The sequence below is a fragment of the Vanellus vanellus genome, assembly GCF_965231255.1.
Source record: "Vanellus vanellus genome assembly, chromosome: 3".
Taxonomy (NCBI): Eukaryota; Metazoa; Chordata; class Aves; order Charadriiformes; family Charadriidae; genus Vanellus; species Vanellus vanellus.
In genome coordinates this window covers 129,816,551-129,832,483 of record NC_138907.1, presented here as the reverse complement: position 1 = coordinate 129,832,483, position 15,933 = coordinate 129,816,551, and the positions used below count along the sequence as shown (strand labels likewise).

The 15,933-nt window shown below is 64.2% G+C and overlaps 2 protein-coding genes across 5 annotated transcripts; one reads left to right on the top strand and one right to left on the bottom strand.

Annotated features, from left to right (window-relative positions):
- Positions 1 to 2,876: 2,876 nt before the first annotated feature.
- LOC309669627 (E3 ubiquitin-protein ligase RNF19B-like) lies at positions 2,877 to 10,818 on the bottom strand. Of its 3 annotated transcripts, none has more exons than XM_082480351.1 (10): positions 10,713 to 10,818; positions 9,140 to 9,232; positions 6,614 to 7,231; positions 5,917 to 6,107; positions 5,454 to 5,604; positions 4,819 to 4,981; positions 4,262 to 4,376; positions 3,947 to 4,084; positions 3,423 to 3,615; positions 2,877 to 3,277 (listed from the first exon to the last, which is right to left on the bottom strand). In XM_082480351.1, exons 3-10 carry the CDS (start codon positions 7,060 to 7,062, stop codon positions 3,118 to 3,120), a joined length of 1,560 nt encoding a protein of 519 aa, XP_082336477.1. In that variant the 5' UTR covers positions 7,063 to 7,231; positions 9,140 to 9,232; positions 10,713 to 10,818; the 3' UTR covers positions 2,877 to 3,117. The 3 variants fall into 3 exon arrangements, with proteins under 3 accessions (XP_082336477.1, XP_082336478.1, XP_082336476.1); XM_082480352.1 differs by lacking the exon at positions 10,713 to 10,818 and adding an exon at positions 9,700 to 10,161; XM_082480350.1 differs by lacking the exon at positions 10,713 to 10,818 and having other exon boundaries at positions 9,140 to 10,161.
- Positions 10,819 to 11,242: 424 nt separating this feature from the next.
- Positions 11,243 to 15,825, top strand: ZNF513 (zinc finger protein 513; the record flags this gene model as incomplete). 2 transcript variants are annotated; one of them, XM_082481622.1, is made up of 4 exons in its annotated part: positions 11,243 to 11,290; positions 11,369 to 11,470; positions 13,879 to 14,472; positions 14,659 to 15,825. In XM_082481622.1, the coding sequence occupies 4 exons, from the start codon at positions 11,251 to 11,253 to the stop codon at positions 15,408 to 15,410; spliced, it is 1,488 nt and encodes a 495-aa protein (XP_082337748.1). In that variant the 3' UTR covers positions 15,411 to 15,825. The 2 variants fall into 2 exon arrangements, with proteins under 2 accessions (XP_082337748.1, XP_082337747.1); XM_082481621.1 differs by having other exon boundaries at positions 11,251 to 11,470.
- Between the last annotated feature and the right edge of the window lie 108 nt (positions 15,826 to 15,933).

Below are 15,933 nucleotides of genomic sequence, written 5' to 3'. Positions count from 1 at the left end.
GCCTGGACGGGCGCATCTCATGTCATCTTTGAGCCCTTTCCCTGGTGGCCCTGAGCTTAAGCTCCTCCATCTAGTGGCTCTCAGCCATGATGTGTCCAGAACTGAGCTGTTCTGGTCCCTGGGTCGGCCAGGCTGCGCACCCGCGGCCCTGCTCGGAGCTGGGCGTTCAGAACCGCAAACACACAGGTGCTGCAGTCAGAACTGCTGCTCAGGCTGTTTCTGCACTCAGAAACCTTCTGGATGACCTAGATTGGTGCTGCCTGAGTGAAGCACCAAAGGAGAGGATGTTTTCCTTTGCAAAAGTGGGTTTCTTCTCAGCGCATCTTCCATTTGCTGCCAGATGGATTTGTCTCAGGATCGCTCTGGCTAAGGGGCAACTGATGCTTCCTTCCTGCTATGAACATGCTGGCCAAGTTGCTTCCAAACTTTGAGCAAACAGACTGAATTGTCACAGGAATGAGCAGAATTATTTTCTCCAGTCCTAAAAGCATTTGTTATTTCTGAAGTCTCTCTAGTTTCCACACCCCCTTTTTAGAACGGGGACGATAGCAACGCTGCAGAGCCTCGTGCAGAAGGGTAAATCCCAGTCCTGGATGGAGCACCTGGCGCTGCAGAGCCCTCGGGGGCTGAACTGAGAGGCAGTTTCGCTCGGTGGAGTTAAAAACTGTTTGAATTGTCATGTACCTGCTGTCTTGTTCCTGCTGCGAGGCACCAGTCTCAGGAAAGTTTGGTTTTAAAGTTTCTTCTTGGTCATTGAAGAAAGTTTTTGATAAAGGTCTTAGAACCAGTCTCTGTGGAGTCCCCTAAAATGACTCTGGTTAGTGGTGATCTCGTGTGAGTAATTTGTATTGAGAGGTAACTGGTTTTAGACCATTTACCTTGTGCTCTATTGATGTTTTATCATGCCAGTTTTTAATCAAAATGCTTTGTGGTATGTCCTGTGCCCTTGTATGTGCAGTTATTCTCATTACCCAGTGAAGCTGCTGATGCCGCCCAGCAGGTTATGTGACGACAGCTCATCGCCATCAACGCAAAGGAGCCGAGGACAGTGCTGGGAGGGCTCCTGGTGACCCCTTCAGAGCCAGTGGAGGCCCCTGGCCCAGCTGCCATGGGGCCCTTCAGGGGGACGGTCAGAGCCAGGGCTGCCCAAACTCCAGGGGGCTCAGTGGGAGACACCCCCAGCAGCCACGGGGGCTGCTGCCCACAGGGCTTGTGACCCGCTGTGGGATGATGTGGGGCCGAAAGGACGGCTATGGGCTGTGTAGGGGTGGGAGGGACTGAGGGGGGAGGCACGAGTGTGGGAAACAGCATAAAAGGGGCCAGTTGTGTGTAAAAAGAAATAATAATGGGTCACCACAAAGGGATTGTCTCCTCTGGCCATGTTCTGGGGTGCGTGGGCTCTTCCTGTTGTGCACAGCAGGGCGTGGGGCTGAGCAAAGGCAGAGCCAGTGCATGTGTGTGCTGGGGAGGGACGCGTGCCTCAGTGTGTACCTGCCAGCGAACATCGAGCTGGACATGTGGGTGAGCAGGCGAAGAGGTTTGGGAGCCATGTTTTGGTGCAGCCTGGGACAGATCCTGGAGACACCAGATGTCTGAGATGGGTTACTGAAGGCAGTGGGAAGCCCAGGCCGTGAGGTGACATGAGCAGCTCAGCCACAGGCACAAAGTTGCCTTTGTGCAGGAGGGGTAACTTGACCAATAACGATCCCTCCACGCCGGCCTGGCTGCAGGACGGATCCCTGGTGGGGATCAGGACCCATAACCTTGAGCTGCTTGGCCCCAGAAGCCCAGGGGACAGGGGCAGCTGCCCCCACCCCAACGCCACTGCCTGTCCAGGGCATTCCTCGGGGGCAGCCTGGTTGCCCAAGGGTGGGAGGCCACAACGACCCCTGTGCATGGAGGCACAAGGTTGGCTGTCACTGCCTTGTCCTCATCCACACGCAGAAATGGACGCCCTGCAGCTCGTGCCAGCATCCCATGGGGTGTGGAGGGATGATGGTGCAGAACATGGAGCACTACAGCTCCCCCCCAGCCAGGGGCTACTGCAGGCAGGCGTACAGCGCCCTGTAACTCCAGTGCCAACCAGGAGGGAGCAGCCGCGGGAGCCCCAGGTGCCATAGGCAGCCTCACCGCCAGTGCCTCCTCCAGCTGGGAGAAGCCACAAGACCTCCAGTGTCATCTTCTCTCCTGCTTTGGTGCAGGTGCCCATCACAAGAATCCAGGAAGGTCTCAATCCTGCAACACCCCACATGCTACAGCAGCACCCACAGCTGTCCCAGGGCACAGCCCTCCTCTCCAGCAGCCCCAGGAGCCCTCACACGCTGCTGGAGCAGCCAGGGACGCAAATACACAGACATGGGTCAGCACAGCGAGACCTGTGCACTCCCCAGCTCTGCCCCATGCAGCACATGGCCTCCCACCCTCGGGGGCTGCTCTGGGCCCTGGCTGCAGCTCTTCTGCACCACACTTGAGGTCTGTCTTGCCAGAACACTTGTGCTGCCCCCAGGAAGGTAGTAGACGGCATGCAGGACCCATGGGTGCCACACAGTCTGCTCCAGAGCCTGGCCCCTACCTGAATTGCTGGCTGAGGCTCCACAGCAGCATTGCACCCTCAGAGCCATGCTGTGCTGGTCCTGCACCTGCAGCACTGTGTGCTGAGGCGTTCACACAGAGGAATATCTCCGCTCCTCCCCAGCTCCCTGGCACTACTTGTCCCACCCTGCCCGCTCCACTGCCCCTACCTGGGCTGGGCCCCCCCTACCCCTCCCGCAGCACCTGTCTGGGGAACGCACCACGGATTGGAGCCCGCTGTGATGGGGGCCGCGCTGTTAGGGGGTTCTGTGCCACAGGAGACAGACCCTCAGAGTAGTTTTATTTCTCAGTGGTGCCAATGCTCAAGACTGCCTTCAGGGAAGGGGCGAATGGGGCTGCGCGCCGTCAGTGCCCACCCAGCCTGGGGATGGCCGGGACCCAGTTCATGGGTCTGGCGGTGCCCCGCAGAGCATGACCAGCTCTGCCAAGGAGGGCATGGGATCTTTGTGTCAGGGGCAGGTGGGAGCCCAGGTGGGGGGCTCTATGCATTGAGGGTCCCCCCCCACTCAGTGCTGCACAGTCGCCTCACTCTGCAGGGACATTCACGGCGCTGCTCCTGTCACTGCTGCCGCACAGGGAGTCCCCGGAGAGACTCTGCCCTGACAGCACGCTGCACAGGCTCTGCTCCTGGGCAGGATGTGGCACTGCTTCGATCGACACCTCCACCTCGATGTTGATGCCTTCCCTGCAGACAAACACAGGGCCTCATGGCAGGAGCCCGAAAGGGGATATCGTCATGTCCCTGCCCAGTACAGTGGGTGTTGGGAAGGCTGTTTGGAAGGGGACATGCCAGTCGCTGCTGCCTGCCCAGCACAGCAGCCCCAGTGCACCTGTAGGATGTGTCTTGGCCCTCGCTCAGCATGCTCCCTGCGAGGGCCACCGTGCTGGCTGACTGGCTGTCCTGCTCCTTCCACGCTGCCCTGTGGTGTGGGCTAAGGCTGCTGCTGGGTAAGGAGGTGGTCATGTCCAGGACTCCGTCCTCGTTGCCCCTGGGGCTGGGCAGCACCGACCACAGCTCATTCACTGGAGGAGGGAGAGATGATGCTAGGCACCCTGTCTGCCAGGACCGCTCCCAGTCAGAGCAGGGAGCAGAACGGCCCACCAGGCTCTCAGCAGGGGATGCGAACAAGCCGGTCCCAGGCTGCTTTGGGCAGCACCCGCCTCCCCCAGGACCCGTAGCCTCCTTGCAGGGACAGAGGTGTGTGTGGTACCACCCGGGGTAGAACTGACATGAGTCCACAGGAAGCCCCTGGATCTGGAGGTGTCACAGCCACAGAGCTGCAAGGCAGGACCAGAGCCCCTGTGGCCCAATGGAGGGTACAGGCCAGCAGACAGACAGCAGCGCAGCACTCACGCTTGGTCAGGTTCTCCAGCTCCACCACATCGAGATCCCTGGGTGGGCTGCGGCCACCCCCACACCCCCAGCAGCTCCGACACAGCGACAGCACCACCACACCGTAGACGTAGGTGAGCGTCAGGGGCACACCAACTCCTGCAGGCAGACATGCAGCTCTCGCCCTGTCCGTTCCTGCAGCCCCAGCTGTCCTGCCCCCCTGGGTGAAGCCCTGACACCCCAGGTCGCAGACATCCCCTCAGGGACGCCCTGCTGCAGCGGCCCCCAGGCCACAGCACATGGGCAGAGCCTTCATCCCTGGCCCAGCGCACTTACCGACGGTGACAGCTGTGATGATGGGGGACACAAAGAGAGAGAGGAGGACACTGCTGGTGACGGAGAGGCACTGCTGGCACCCTGACAGGCTGCTCCTCCGGCTCTGGTCCAGCACCTCAAAGAGAAGCAAGACAGGTGAAGGGCTCTGAAGGGACCTCCATGCACAGCCCCGAGGGATGGGGCCGCTTTCCAGCCCTGGCCAAGCTCTCGCCGCAGCTGCAGTTGCCTGGACACCCCCTCCATCTCTTCAGGGACAGGCAGCCACGACAGTGCCGCCATGGCAGCTCGGGTGTCCCTGGTAAACACCCCTGGACCCCCAGACCCCTTCCTCTTTTTGCCCACCCCGACCCCCACCCAGAGTAACCTCATCGGCAGAGGGTGCTGGCATGGGTAGCAGAGAGGGTCCCTGCAAGGAGGGGCTGCGGGGAGTCAGGGGTGGCACAAGGACACACTGTGGACAGCAGTGAGCACTGCGTGTCTGTCCAGGCCCAAGGCCATGGGCTGCCAGGCTCAGCGGGGAGTGGGACCATGGGGACTCCAGGGCCCCCTGCCAGTACCTTCCTACCCATGTAGATGGGGATCCCAATGGTAATGACAGGGACAGCGATGCCCGCGACGAGGGAGATCACCATAGGTGCCCCCAGCACCATGCCCAGCTGCCACAGGATCTTCCGTGTCCGTGACCAAGGCGTCTTCCCCCAGAAGGTGCAGCCAGAGGGGCTGCAGGGACAGAGCGGGGCTGGGCCAATGGTGCCCGCGCAGAGGCAGGCAGACACCAGCGCAGCTTGCCCTCGCGCTAGGGGGAGACCCACGGGTCCACCAGGGGAGCGGAAAGCCAGATTCCCCCATCCCAATCCCAATCTCTGGCTGCCACCTGGGACCCCGCCTGCGGGGTGCCGACAGCCAGCCCCAGGCCCCCAGACCCAGCGGCACAGACCACTCTGCTCCCCCCCCACCAGTCCCACAGCCCAGCCAGCCCCAAACCCAGATGTGCGTGGCCATGGCTCTCAGCTGCCCCCCATCCTAGCCCCACAGCTCCTGGCAGGGTCCCCAGCCCCAGCCCAGCATCACAGCTCCTGCAGCTCAGCCCCGGGGCAGCTCTCTGATCCCCCCCTCAGCTCCTGGCAGCCCCTCCACCCCAGCTCCCCAGCACACCCCGCAGCTCCCAGTGACCCCACAGTGCTGCACTGACCTCAAGAAGTGCACATCAGAGATCTCCTGCAGGCAGAGCCAGCAGAAGAGGCAGCCACAAACCGTGCAGTTCATGCGGTTGCAGCTCCCGTCATTGATCTTCATGATGAAGGCACTGCAGCGGGGACAGACTTTGATGTCCTCAGCCTCAGCTGCCGGAGGGAAGAAGATGAGATGGGACAGAGGGGAGGGGAGCAGGACAGGACAGTGCAGGTTCACCCCCACACCCCGTCCCTGAATTGCAGCCCACCCCACGGGTGTCAGGGTGAACCAGGCACAGCAAGGTCCCACTCCACACCCCCAGCTCCACTGGCATGTGCCCCCACACAGAGGCAGCCAGTGGGGACCGCTGGGTCCTGGCTCCAGCGTCCCTGCAGGCAGGAAGGTACAAAGGCATCCATCTGTGCCGCTCAGCCATGCCAAATCCCTGCCCTACTTGCTCCCACCCTGGGACAGGGTCTCACCATGGGCCGAGTCCTCCGGGTGGACTAGCTGTGCTGCAGGGCTGGCCAGGCTGGGGGCCGGCGGCACTGGGGCACAGGGGCCATCGGGGTGCCAGGGCTGCCGGCAGTGGTAGCAGAACTCGGTGCCACAGCCCTCACGTCCACAGGTGAGGCGGGGACACTCGGCACAGCCATAGGCAATGACAGCATAGCTGTGGGGAGAAGGCGGTCAGTGTGAGGGGTGCCAGCGGTGCCCACAGCCCTTCCTGTGTCCTCGCACAGCCATTCTCCTCCCCGGCACACAGCCAGGCCCTGCAGCAGCAGGTCCCAGCTCTGCACCAAGCCAGAGCTGCAGCCCCTGCTCAGGAGAGCCACAAGACACTCTCACCAGCTCAGACTGCAGTACAGCCTTCCCCATCCAGCGCCCACACCACTCCCCTGGGCCCTGTGGCACGGCCCAGCATGGCCAAGAGCCCCAACCCTAGCAGAGACATGCGGCTGCCCGGGCTCTGCAGCCAGGACAGGGACTGGGACATCTCTCTGAGCAGTCACAACCCCACACGGGACCAAGTCACAAGGGGACTGAGCCTGGAAAAGGCTCACAGGACACAGCCGTACCAGCTCCCAGCTGGGGAAGCCCATTGCCTCCACCAGTGCAGGAAGGGGAGACCCACACCGCCCCCCGCTCCCGGCTCCTCACCAAGGGCCCAGCGGTCACCTGCAGTCAGGTGCAGGGCACCAGCGGGTGCCGGGGTCGGCCACCAGCAGCCGTCGCAGGAGGAACTCCTCGTACTTGTCACGGAGGGCGGGCTCGGCCAGGAGCCGGTGTACATCGGCAGGCTGGAGCGCCGCAGGGCAGTGCGGGCAGGCCACCTGCACGCGGCTCTCGCTGACGGCGATGCGCAGGTACTGCTCCAGGCAGGCCCGGCACGAGCGGTGGGCGCAGGAGGCCAGAGCGGGAAAGGCCTCCAGAGGCTGGGGCAGCAGGCACAGGGGACACTCCACCAGCTCCCCGTCCTTGCTCAGGGGCAGCGCGACATGCGTCTCCGCGGGTTCCTCTGGCTCCGACTCCAGTTCTGGCAGCGTCTCCCCCCCGACAGCCTGTGGCTTCCGCCCAAAGAAGCCCAGGAGGCGGAGGGGCCCAGGCACCCATGTGGGCTGCTCCATGGTGGCCCGTCAGGGCAGCAGCCAGCTGCTGTCGGGCTACCGAGGGCAGCAGTGAGGTGCCAGCCCCAGCGCAGCCCCCATGGCCAGGCTCCTACCTGGGCCTCAGGGCTGGCATCCTCCCCACAGGCAACAGCCGAACCATCTCCAGCTGCAGTCGGCACTGCTCAGCCTGCAAAGGAACCACAGGTGGGAGCGAGCTCAGGGCCCTGGACACAGGAACGGGCCCTCGGCACCCACGAGACCCCACCACTGCCCTGCTGACCGGCCCTGCTGCCCAGCTGGACCCCAGGGCTGTCCACGCATCTGCACCATGGAAAACACCCCAGCAGCACCGGGACAAGCCCGCAGCGTTCCTCACAGCCCCCAGGCCAGCCCAGTCCCGGACAGCCGTCCTTGTGGCTCCAGGGCAGCGGGGCGGACCCCACCAGCAGTGCCCTGGCCCCGGCATGAGCCCTGCAGCGCAGAGACCTCAGTCCCCTGCCCCAGCTGGGGCTGTTCCAGATCCTCCCTCCTCTGGTGGGTCACAGCCCACCGCCCAGGCCAGGGCGCTTGCCTGTCTCTGCTCCTGTGTCCACTGACCCCTTCCATGCTGAGCAACCACAGCCCATCTCCAGGCACCCATGTGCCCCTGAGCCAGCTTTGTCCTGCCCCATCCCATCTCCTTCAGTTCAGCATCAAAGCCCAGAGACACAGGACTTCCCAAATTCCCCAAGGCTGGGAAGACGGTGCTCTTTGCATGGAAGGCAGTGGTGAACGCTGTGACAACCAGTTTGTAGACACAGCAATACAATAATCACACCCTGAGTCTCCGTGGCTCTCCTCTCCAAGGACAGACATGGCTGAAGCTCTGACTGTCCACTGGAATTCAAGTGCCCAAGAGCCACAGACTCGGCCCAGCTGGACGCCAGCGCTTGCCGCTGCAGACGCAAGCCCCTAAGTCCAGCCTGCATGGGGCAGCTCCCAGAAATGGCGAGCTGGAGGGAGCCCAGAGGAAAACTCAAGGCAAATCAAAACCTCCATCACTCGCTGCTCCTTCTCAGGGCTAGCTCACAGGAGAGTAGGGAATGTCTCACTGCTACCCAGAAAATGCTTCCTCCACCGAGGTTGGATCCTGAACTGTCCTGGGAGGAGAGAGCTCCTCCACGTGCCCTGCAACGCATGCAGCATGACCCGGAGCCCTGTGGGGAACAGCCACTTCTGACCCCATGTCCCAAGGGCTGCACTAGAACCTGTATCACCCAAGCTGCTGCTGAGTGTGTAGAAGAGACAACCAAGCTAAGGGACCCAATAGCCAGTTAACTGACCAGAAGCCAGGCGATTACGAGACAGAGGAGGTAAATCTGTCAGTTTTCCCTTACTTAGAGCTCACAGTAGTTTGGGGCCACACTACAATCCCTCCCAACAGCAGAGCCAGTCCCCCCACTGATCTCCTTGCTCTTTCCTTATCTATACCCCATAAAGTTGCACCCTACACTTTACACCTCCACAGCACCGCTGAGTCCCTCCACCTCTAACAACCTCCACTGTTTTTTCCTGTTGAGCACAGCTAGAACAGCAGAAGCACTGGTGTGGGAAGAGGCAGATATAAGCAACGGCTCAGGTAAGATCAAGGAGTCTGATTACATCTGCTCTGCTGTGACTGAGCAAGGTGCTGCACCGTGGTCACCCCAGGTGATAAAGCACTTTCCAGTGAGTTGGTAACTGAAGAGCTCATGGAAACCAGGCTGAGATTGGATTTAAATAGTTGTTAATGTACTGCAGGAGGACAGGAGGAAGGAAGGTGCTCAAACACAGGGGAGGGCAGCGGGACCACTGTCTGGGATGACTGTGGCTGTCACCGCAGAGTTTGCCCAACTTTGCCCAGCAGAACAGCAGGAGGCAGAGCAGCAGCAACGGCTGCGCCGACCCCACAGACATCAGCTGTCTGGCCAGCAGGGTCAGCCCACGAGGAGACACCCCGGGACCACACGGCTCCTGCACCGGGACTGCGGCACCTAGACTAAACAGCTGGGGCTGCACAGCACAAGTGAAGCACCAGTAGGGATCTAAGCGGCCCCATCCTCTGACCCCAAGGTACCTGTCAGCGGGGAATCATTGCTGACGACACAGCGTGGCCATGGCTCCCCTGGGACCCCCACAAAGTCTCCCCACATTCGACTCCCTCAGGGACCTGCAAATAAACAAAAACTATCTGTGATGAGGCTCAACAGCAGCAGCTCACACACCCAGGGTCACTGGGACATCTCAAGCAGCTCTATTAACGGGGCTACGGAGAAGGCAGAACGAGTCCTGTAGATGGGGACCACATCCAGAGCAGGGACCTCAGCATCAGAGAGGACGAGCACAAGGTATGGCTGAGCCAGAGCAGGGCTGCTGCCCCCAACACACACCTCTGCACACTGGCCACCCCTGGAGATGGGTCGAACAGAACCCCAAACAGGGTAACCAGGGGCCCTTCTGCCCAAGAAGCAGGACACAAAGCCCTGGATGTCCCCAGTCTGCACCACACTGGGACACTGGAGGCAGAAGCTGCAGGTAAGGAACCAAAGCCGTGGGAAATGGCAGCTGAGCTCCCCTGGGGGCACAGGTGTGACCTGGAGCCATTCAAGCATCCCTGGTGCCCAGCAGGCTCCTTGCCTGGCAAGGTCAGAGCAGGTCCAGGAGCCGAGCCACACAAACTGGGGGAGATTTTTCTGGGAAGAGGGGTTATGAACCATGGGGATGTGCCAGGTGAAGTCGGGAGCTCCATCGCATGAGGGCCCATCGCGCACACACAATCCTGGCGGAACCAGGTGATAAGACTCAGCCCCGCAGACCTTGGGAGAGACGTGACCTTGGGGATAGGACTGGCAGAGGCAACAGCCGCAGAGGAGCCACAGCACGACCACGGTGCCCCAACGCTGTGGCCACTCCTGAGCTTGTTCTGCAGTTGCCTCTCCTCCCATGCCTGCCTGTGGGGAGCTGGGCTGCCTTTCCTCTGCAGCCAGTTCCCATGAGTGTCACCACGACCACAGAATAACTCAGGTGAAAAGGGACCTCAGGAGGTCTCCAGTCCACCTTCCCACCCAAATCAGGGTCAGCACTGTGGTTAAGGGCTTTATGCCAGTTGGGTCCTGAAAACCTCCAAGGAGAGACCACACGGCCTCCCTGGGCAACCTGATCCATGACTGGACTCATTCCACCCCCCATGGCAGTACAAGAGAGCGGGACATCTCCAAAGGATGCTTTCAGCTGCCTCTGGAGATCGGACCACGGGCAGGGCTGTGAATCCCTCTCTGTGCTCCCCAAAGCCCCACATCCCTCCTCTGGGATCTCAGCGCTGGCAGCACCAGCACGGCGAAGGCCTGGAGCACTGCCATTCATGGCTACCCAAGTGTCCTCCCCCACGCCAGTTCCCCGCCTGCCCTCTCGCCGCAGGGCACTGGGGGCTCTGGACCACCCCCCGACTCTGCCGGGATCCCCACAGCCTCCAGCACTCCACAACCCCGTCTGTTCCACGCACAGAAAAGCCGTTTCCACCCTCCGCTCCAGCGGCTCCTCTCAGCCCTCTCCTCCGCACAAGGCGCCGCCGGCCCCCGGGGCTCCGCAGGGACGGGCCGCACACCGGCAGCCACAACGGGCACCGCCGCCGCCACCGGCAGGCCACTCACCGAGCTCTCCCCTGGGCTCAGGGGCCCGGCGGGGCCGCAGCCGCCCCGGGAGGGGACACAGACACCGTCAGCCCCCACCCCGGTGCTCCCCGCTCCCCAGGCGCCCGCAGCGCCGGTAGCGTCACACGCCGCACCCGCCCCGCTCCCCCCGTGCCCGGGAAGGGGCGGGGCCCCTGGAGCTCCCGCCCCGCCCCCGAGGCCTCCGTCACGCAGGCCCCCGCCCCTCCCGGGACCCCGCTCGCGCCTGAGGGGACCCGACCCCGCCGCCGCCGCCTGCCTCTCCCGCAGCAGCCCACCCCCCTCCCGCCGCATAGCCGGAGCGGCGCTAGGAGGGAGGCGGGCGGCGACGGACCCCACCCACGCTTCCGGACGCTCGGTCCGCTTCCGGGGGCGCCGCGCCCGCTTCCGGCGCTGGCCCCGCCCTGCGGCGGCCGGAAGCGGAAGTGCCCGGTCGAGGCGGGGCGGCGGCGGCCGCCCCGGGCTGGCGGGGGCGGCTGGCGGGCCGCGGGTGGGCTGGCGGGCGGCGGCGCCGGCCACGATGCCCCGGCGGAAGCAGAGCCACCCGCAGCCGGTGAAGGGTGAGTGCGCGGCGGGGCCGGGGGGCGGCGGCGGCGGCGGCGGCCCGGCGGTGACCCGCGGCGCTCGGTGTGTTGCAGCGGACGCCGAGGACGGCCCCGAGGAGACGGCGGGAGCGGCGCTGGTGCTGCCCGGCGACCTGCTGCTGGGCCGCGGCCTAGCCTTCGAGAAGGGACCGCCAGGTGCGTGCCGCCGTGCGGGCCCGGCACCGGCGCCCCGCGGGGACGGCCGCCCTGGGCGGCCCCGCAGCGGGGACGCGGCCTGGCCCGGCCCTGCCGGTATCGGACCCCGCGCTCGGCCCCATCCGGCAGCCGCCCTCCCCGGGAGCGGGCCCGCCCGGTGGCTGCTCCCTCCCCGGATCAGCTCCCGCGGGGTGAGGCCCCGGGTAGGGCCCGGCGCTGGTGGTCTCTGCCTGCCCGGCACCGATGTCCGGGGCTGACCCCCTCCCCCCCTCCCGAGTGCTCCCTCCCGTGAAGGCCTCCCCGGCACAGCGGGCCCCCGCGGTTGGTTTGGGGCTGCGGGGACTGGCAGGCCACCCCACCGCAGCCGTCACCAGGCTCATCCCTGTCTGCACTGCTCTGCCCGGGAGCCCCCAGGTGTCCGAGTCGCTGGGACATGGCTTTGCTGCCCTCCCGGTGGACGGGGCCTCGTCTCTACGGGGTGCTGCCTCACTGTCACCACTCGGCATCATGTAGGGTGGGGGGACCTGGGCCGGGGCTGTCTCTCTGCCAGCCTCTGCTCCCTGCTGCTCGCCTGCCCCACGGGCCACTGGCCCTTCATGTGGCCGGCCAGCGCCTGCCCAGCTTGTGGCACAGCAGCCTTCAGGTCAGCCTGTGGTGCGAGGCAGCCAGAGGAGCGAACACTGCTCCAGCTCCATTAAGGTGCCTCACAAGGACTGGTGGGAGCATCACTTGCTGCTCTCAGTGGTGAGCAGTGAATAACATGGGGACATACTCAATGGCAAGAGAAGGGGGGCATGGACCACCCAACCCCTGTGGCTCTGTCCCTTCACTGTCCACAAGGGCTGTGCTCAGGTCCGCATGCTCAGCAGCCACATCGGGCTGTGCTGGAAGATCCCGCTCTGGTGCCGAGGCACAGTCCCAGCTGCCTGGCAGGTGGGGTTCTGCTCCGAGGGCCGCACTTCCCCCCAGCCTGTGCACAGAACCCAGCGCTGGGACAAAGGCCGCTCTGTGGCTCTGGGAGCTGGACACTGCAAGGGCTGAAAGCTGCTCTCTGCAGCAGAACTTCTGCCATCAGAAATACTTTTCCTCCTGCTCTCAGCCACCAGCCCCAGCTGGGGATCAGGACCAGGTACCTCAGGGCCCACTAAGGATGTCAGGAGAGCCATCACCAGCCACATATTGGTCCTCACCCCATGGGCCATGCTGTCCCATGCTGTGCAGCACTGGCACAGCTGCACTCAGGGTACAATGTTCCAGGGATGCTCAGGCACTGCCTGAGCTGAGGAGGCAGGGGAGACCCAGGGTACGGGGCTTGAGGCGGGGTCAAGGGTTCCTCCAGCAATAGCCAGGCCCTCACAGGATGTCCCGATCTGGCGCCTGCACTTCAGGCAGCGCTTGTGAAAAGGGACCGGAGGCTGGAGGGGCTGCCCTGTCCTGCAGCGCGGGAGTGGCCTCACCCCTGCACCTGCCTGGGGCTCTAGGAGGTGGATGCAGATGGGTGGGCAGCACCAAAGGGGACAGCCCAGGCTGCTTCCCGGGGCAGTGGGCAGCTGCTGGGTCTTGCAGGTTCCAGGGCTCCAGGTCAGGCACAGCACTGGCTGCATGTCATTGCCCTTCCAGCCCCTAGCACCAGCTTGGGGGCACGTCTGGGGCATGGGGCCAGCCTGAGGCAGCTGCAGGACAGTGGGTTCCACTCCATCATCCCTTCCTGGGGCATGGGCGCTACCCCAGGGGCTGCAGGAGGATGGGTCTGTGCCCAGCCAGGAAGTGTAAGTGCCTTCTGAGAGCCCAGCACAGGCTTTCCCCCACTGACGTGGGGCAGTGGCGTTACATGGGGCTGAGGAAGGTCTGTTTTCCCATGTGGTGGAGGGGGACTGGTGTTGGAGCGTCATGGGAGCAGGACCAGCTGCTGTCCTGGGGCTGGGGCAGCGGCACAGCTGAGGGGGAGCCAGAGCAAGTGCTATGGGCACCCAGCCCTCCTGCCTGTGTCAGGCTGTGCTCAACACCTTCCTGCTACCACTGCTTCCTACCAGCCAGATCTGGCAGCACCAGTGCATGCTGCCTGCCCACTGCACCCCTGTGCCCCTCCTCTCCACACATCCGTCCTGATGCTGGGGGCCTGGCTGCAAGCTGACCACCCGGCTCAGCCAGCCACAGGGCAGAGGTGACAGGGTTTCCTGAGACGCCCAGGACAGACCCAGGGTGTCAGGGCAGGTTGTGGTCATGAGGGTCCTCGCCCTGATGTGCGCAGCGTGGTGGGCTCCTGCTGGGTGCTGCTAGGGCAGGTGCCCTCCTGGCTGCAGTCCCTTCCTTGGGACAGGCCCTTCTGGCACTGGCGGCACAAGCAGAGGGGCTGTGCCTGGGCCAGCCAGGTGCCTGACACCGTCCCATCCCCACGGTCTTCTCAGCAGACACCCTGGTGGGGAAGATCACCATCCCGGCATACGCACTGAGCGACGACGACTGCTCCTCTGGGTACCAGCAGCTGAGCGTGGAAAGCGACCCAGAGGAGGGTGGGGAGCCCGGCCCCGCAGCGCTGCCCTGCCGCCAGTGCGGGCTGCAGCTGGCCGCCAGCCTGGGGCAGAGCTGCCTGCAGTGCGCTGGCGCCGAGGGGGGCCGCAGCCAGCGCATAGTCTACTCCTGCCAGCTCTGCCCCTTCGCCTCCCACTACTCCAGCCACCTCAAGCGCCACATGAAGACACACAACGGGGAGAAGCCGTTCGCGTGCCCGCAGTGTGCCTACGCCTCTGCCCAGCTGGTGAACCTGACCCGACACCTGCGCACGCACACTGGGGAGAAGCCCTACCTCTGCACGAGCTGCAGCTTCGCCTGCAGCAGCCTGGGCAACCTCAAACGCCATGAACGAGTCCACAGCCAGGACAAGCCCTTCCAGTGTGCTGCCTGCGACTATCGCTGCAACCAGAGCCGCAACCTGAAGCGGCACATGCTCAGCCACCGCCTGCCTGAAGGCGAGGAGCCACACCGCCGGGACAAGGACCCAGGTAAAACGGGGGGTGGAGGGGAGACCTGCTGTGGGGGAGCCCCATGGCACAGCCCCAGACCTGGCGCCATGTGCCACTAGCCTCAGCCAGGGCACCGTCGCCCCCGAGCCCGGGGCTCCTGGCAGAGCTGAGCCCTGCCAGCGCTGCACTGCCGTGCTGACAGCCCTGCTTGTTTTTGTCCTGCAGAGCCGCTGCTGCCAGAGCTGAGCCTGCACGTGGGCAGCGGCAGCGGCCCCTTCCTGCCCGGCTGCACTCGGCTGCGGGGTGAGGAGGCGGCCGCGCTGCCCGAGCTGCTCTTCCCCTTCACGTGCCGCATGTGTGGGCTGGTGCTGGACGACGGGTTCGCGCAAGATGAGGGCCTGGCTGAGCAGGTCTGCGGGCGCTGCAGCCTGGCAGTGCTGGGCACTGAGCCAGGTGCCAGCCCCCGCAAGGCCACTGGGGACAAAGGCTTTGCCTGCAGCCTCTGCTCCTTCGTCACCCACTACCCCAACCACTTGGCGCGGCACATGAAGACGCACAGTGGGGAGAAGCCGTTTGTCTGCCCACTCTGCCCCTATGCCTCCGCCCACCTCGACAACCTGAAGCGGCACCAGCGAGTGCACACCGGCGAGAAGCCCTACAAGTGCCAGCTCTGCGACTACGCCTGCGGCAACCTGGCCAACCTCAAGCGTCACGGGCGCATCCACTCGGGTGACAAGCCCTTCCAGTGCAGCCTCTGCAGCTACAGCTGCAACCAGAGCATGAACCTGAAGCGGCACATGCTGCGACACACAGGCGAGAAGCCCTTCCAGTGCCGGGACTGCTCTTACACCACTGGCCACTGGGACAACTACAAGCGCCACCAGAAGATCCACGGCCACACGGCTGAGAGCTGGGTAAACCCGCGTACTGCCAAAGCCCTTCTGGCCCCTCCAGCCGTGGGCACAGCCCTGCCCTGAGACAGCACTTAGCCCGGCTGCAGGGGCGCCCAGCCCTGCATCGGGCCTGGGGTGCCTCAGCCCTGGGGCACCCAGCTGCAGCCCCTGCCCTCCCTGGGGGAGGGACGGGCAGCAGACTCCATGGGGAGCTCAGGGCTGCCTTACGCAGGGCCCACAGGCGCTCCAGGGTCTCCAGCAGCCCTGTCCTGCCTGGGCAGGGTGAAGCCACAACTGGCAGCTCGGGTGCCAGGCTCAGGTCTCTGCCCCAGCAGCAGTGGTGCCGTGACCCCCCCAGGCACCCCCGGGGGTGGTACCTGCCTGTCGGAGCCTTTGTCTGCCAGACTTTGGGGAAAAGGGGGGAGGGGGGAACAGGACTGGTTCCGTGGCTGTTGCCGTGCCAGTCAGTGTAATTTATATTGTGTATAAAAGCATTAAACAGTCAGTTTTGTTATCCGCTATTCTCCCTGGGGGCCTTGTTCTGCTTCAGAAGAGGACAGTGTGGGGCTGGCAAGGTGTGCGGGGATGGGAGAGGAGGGACAGCGGC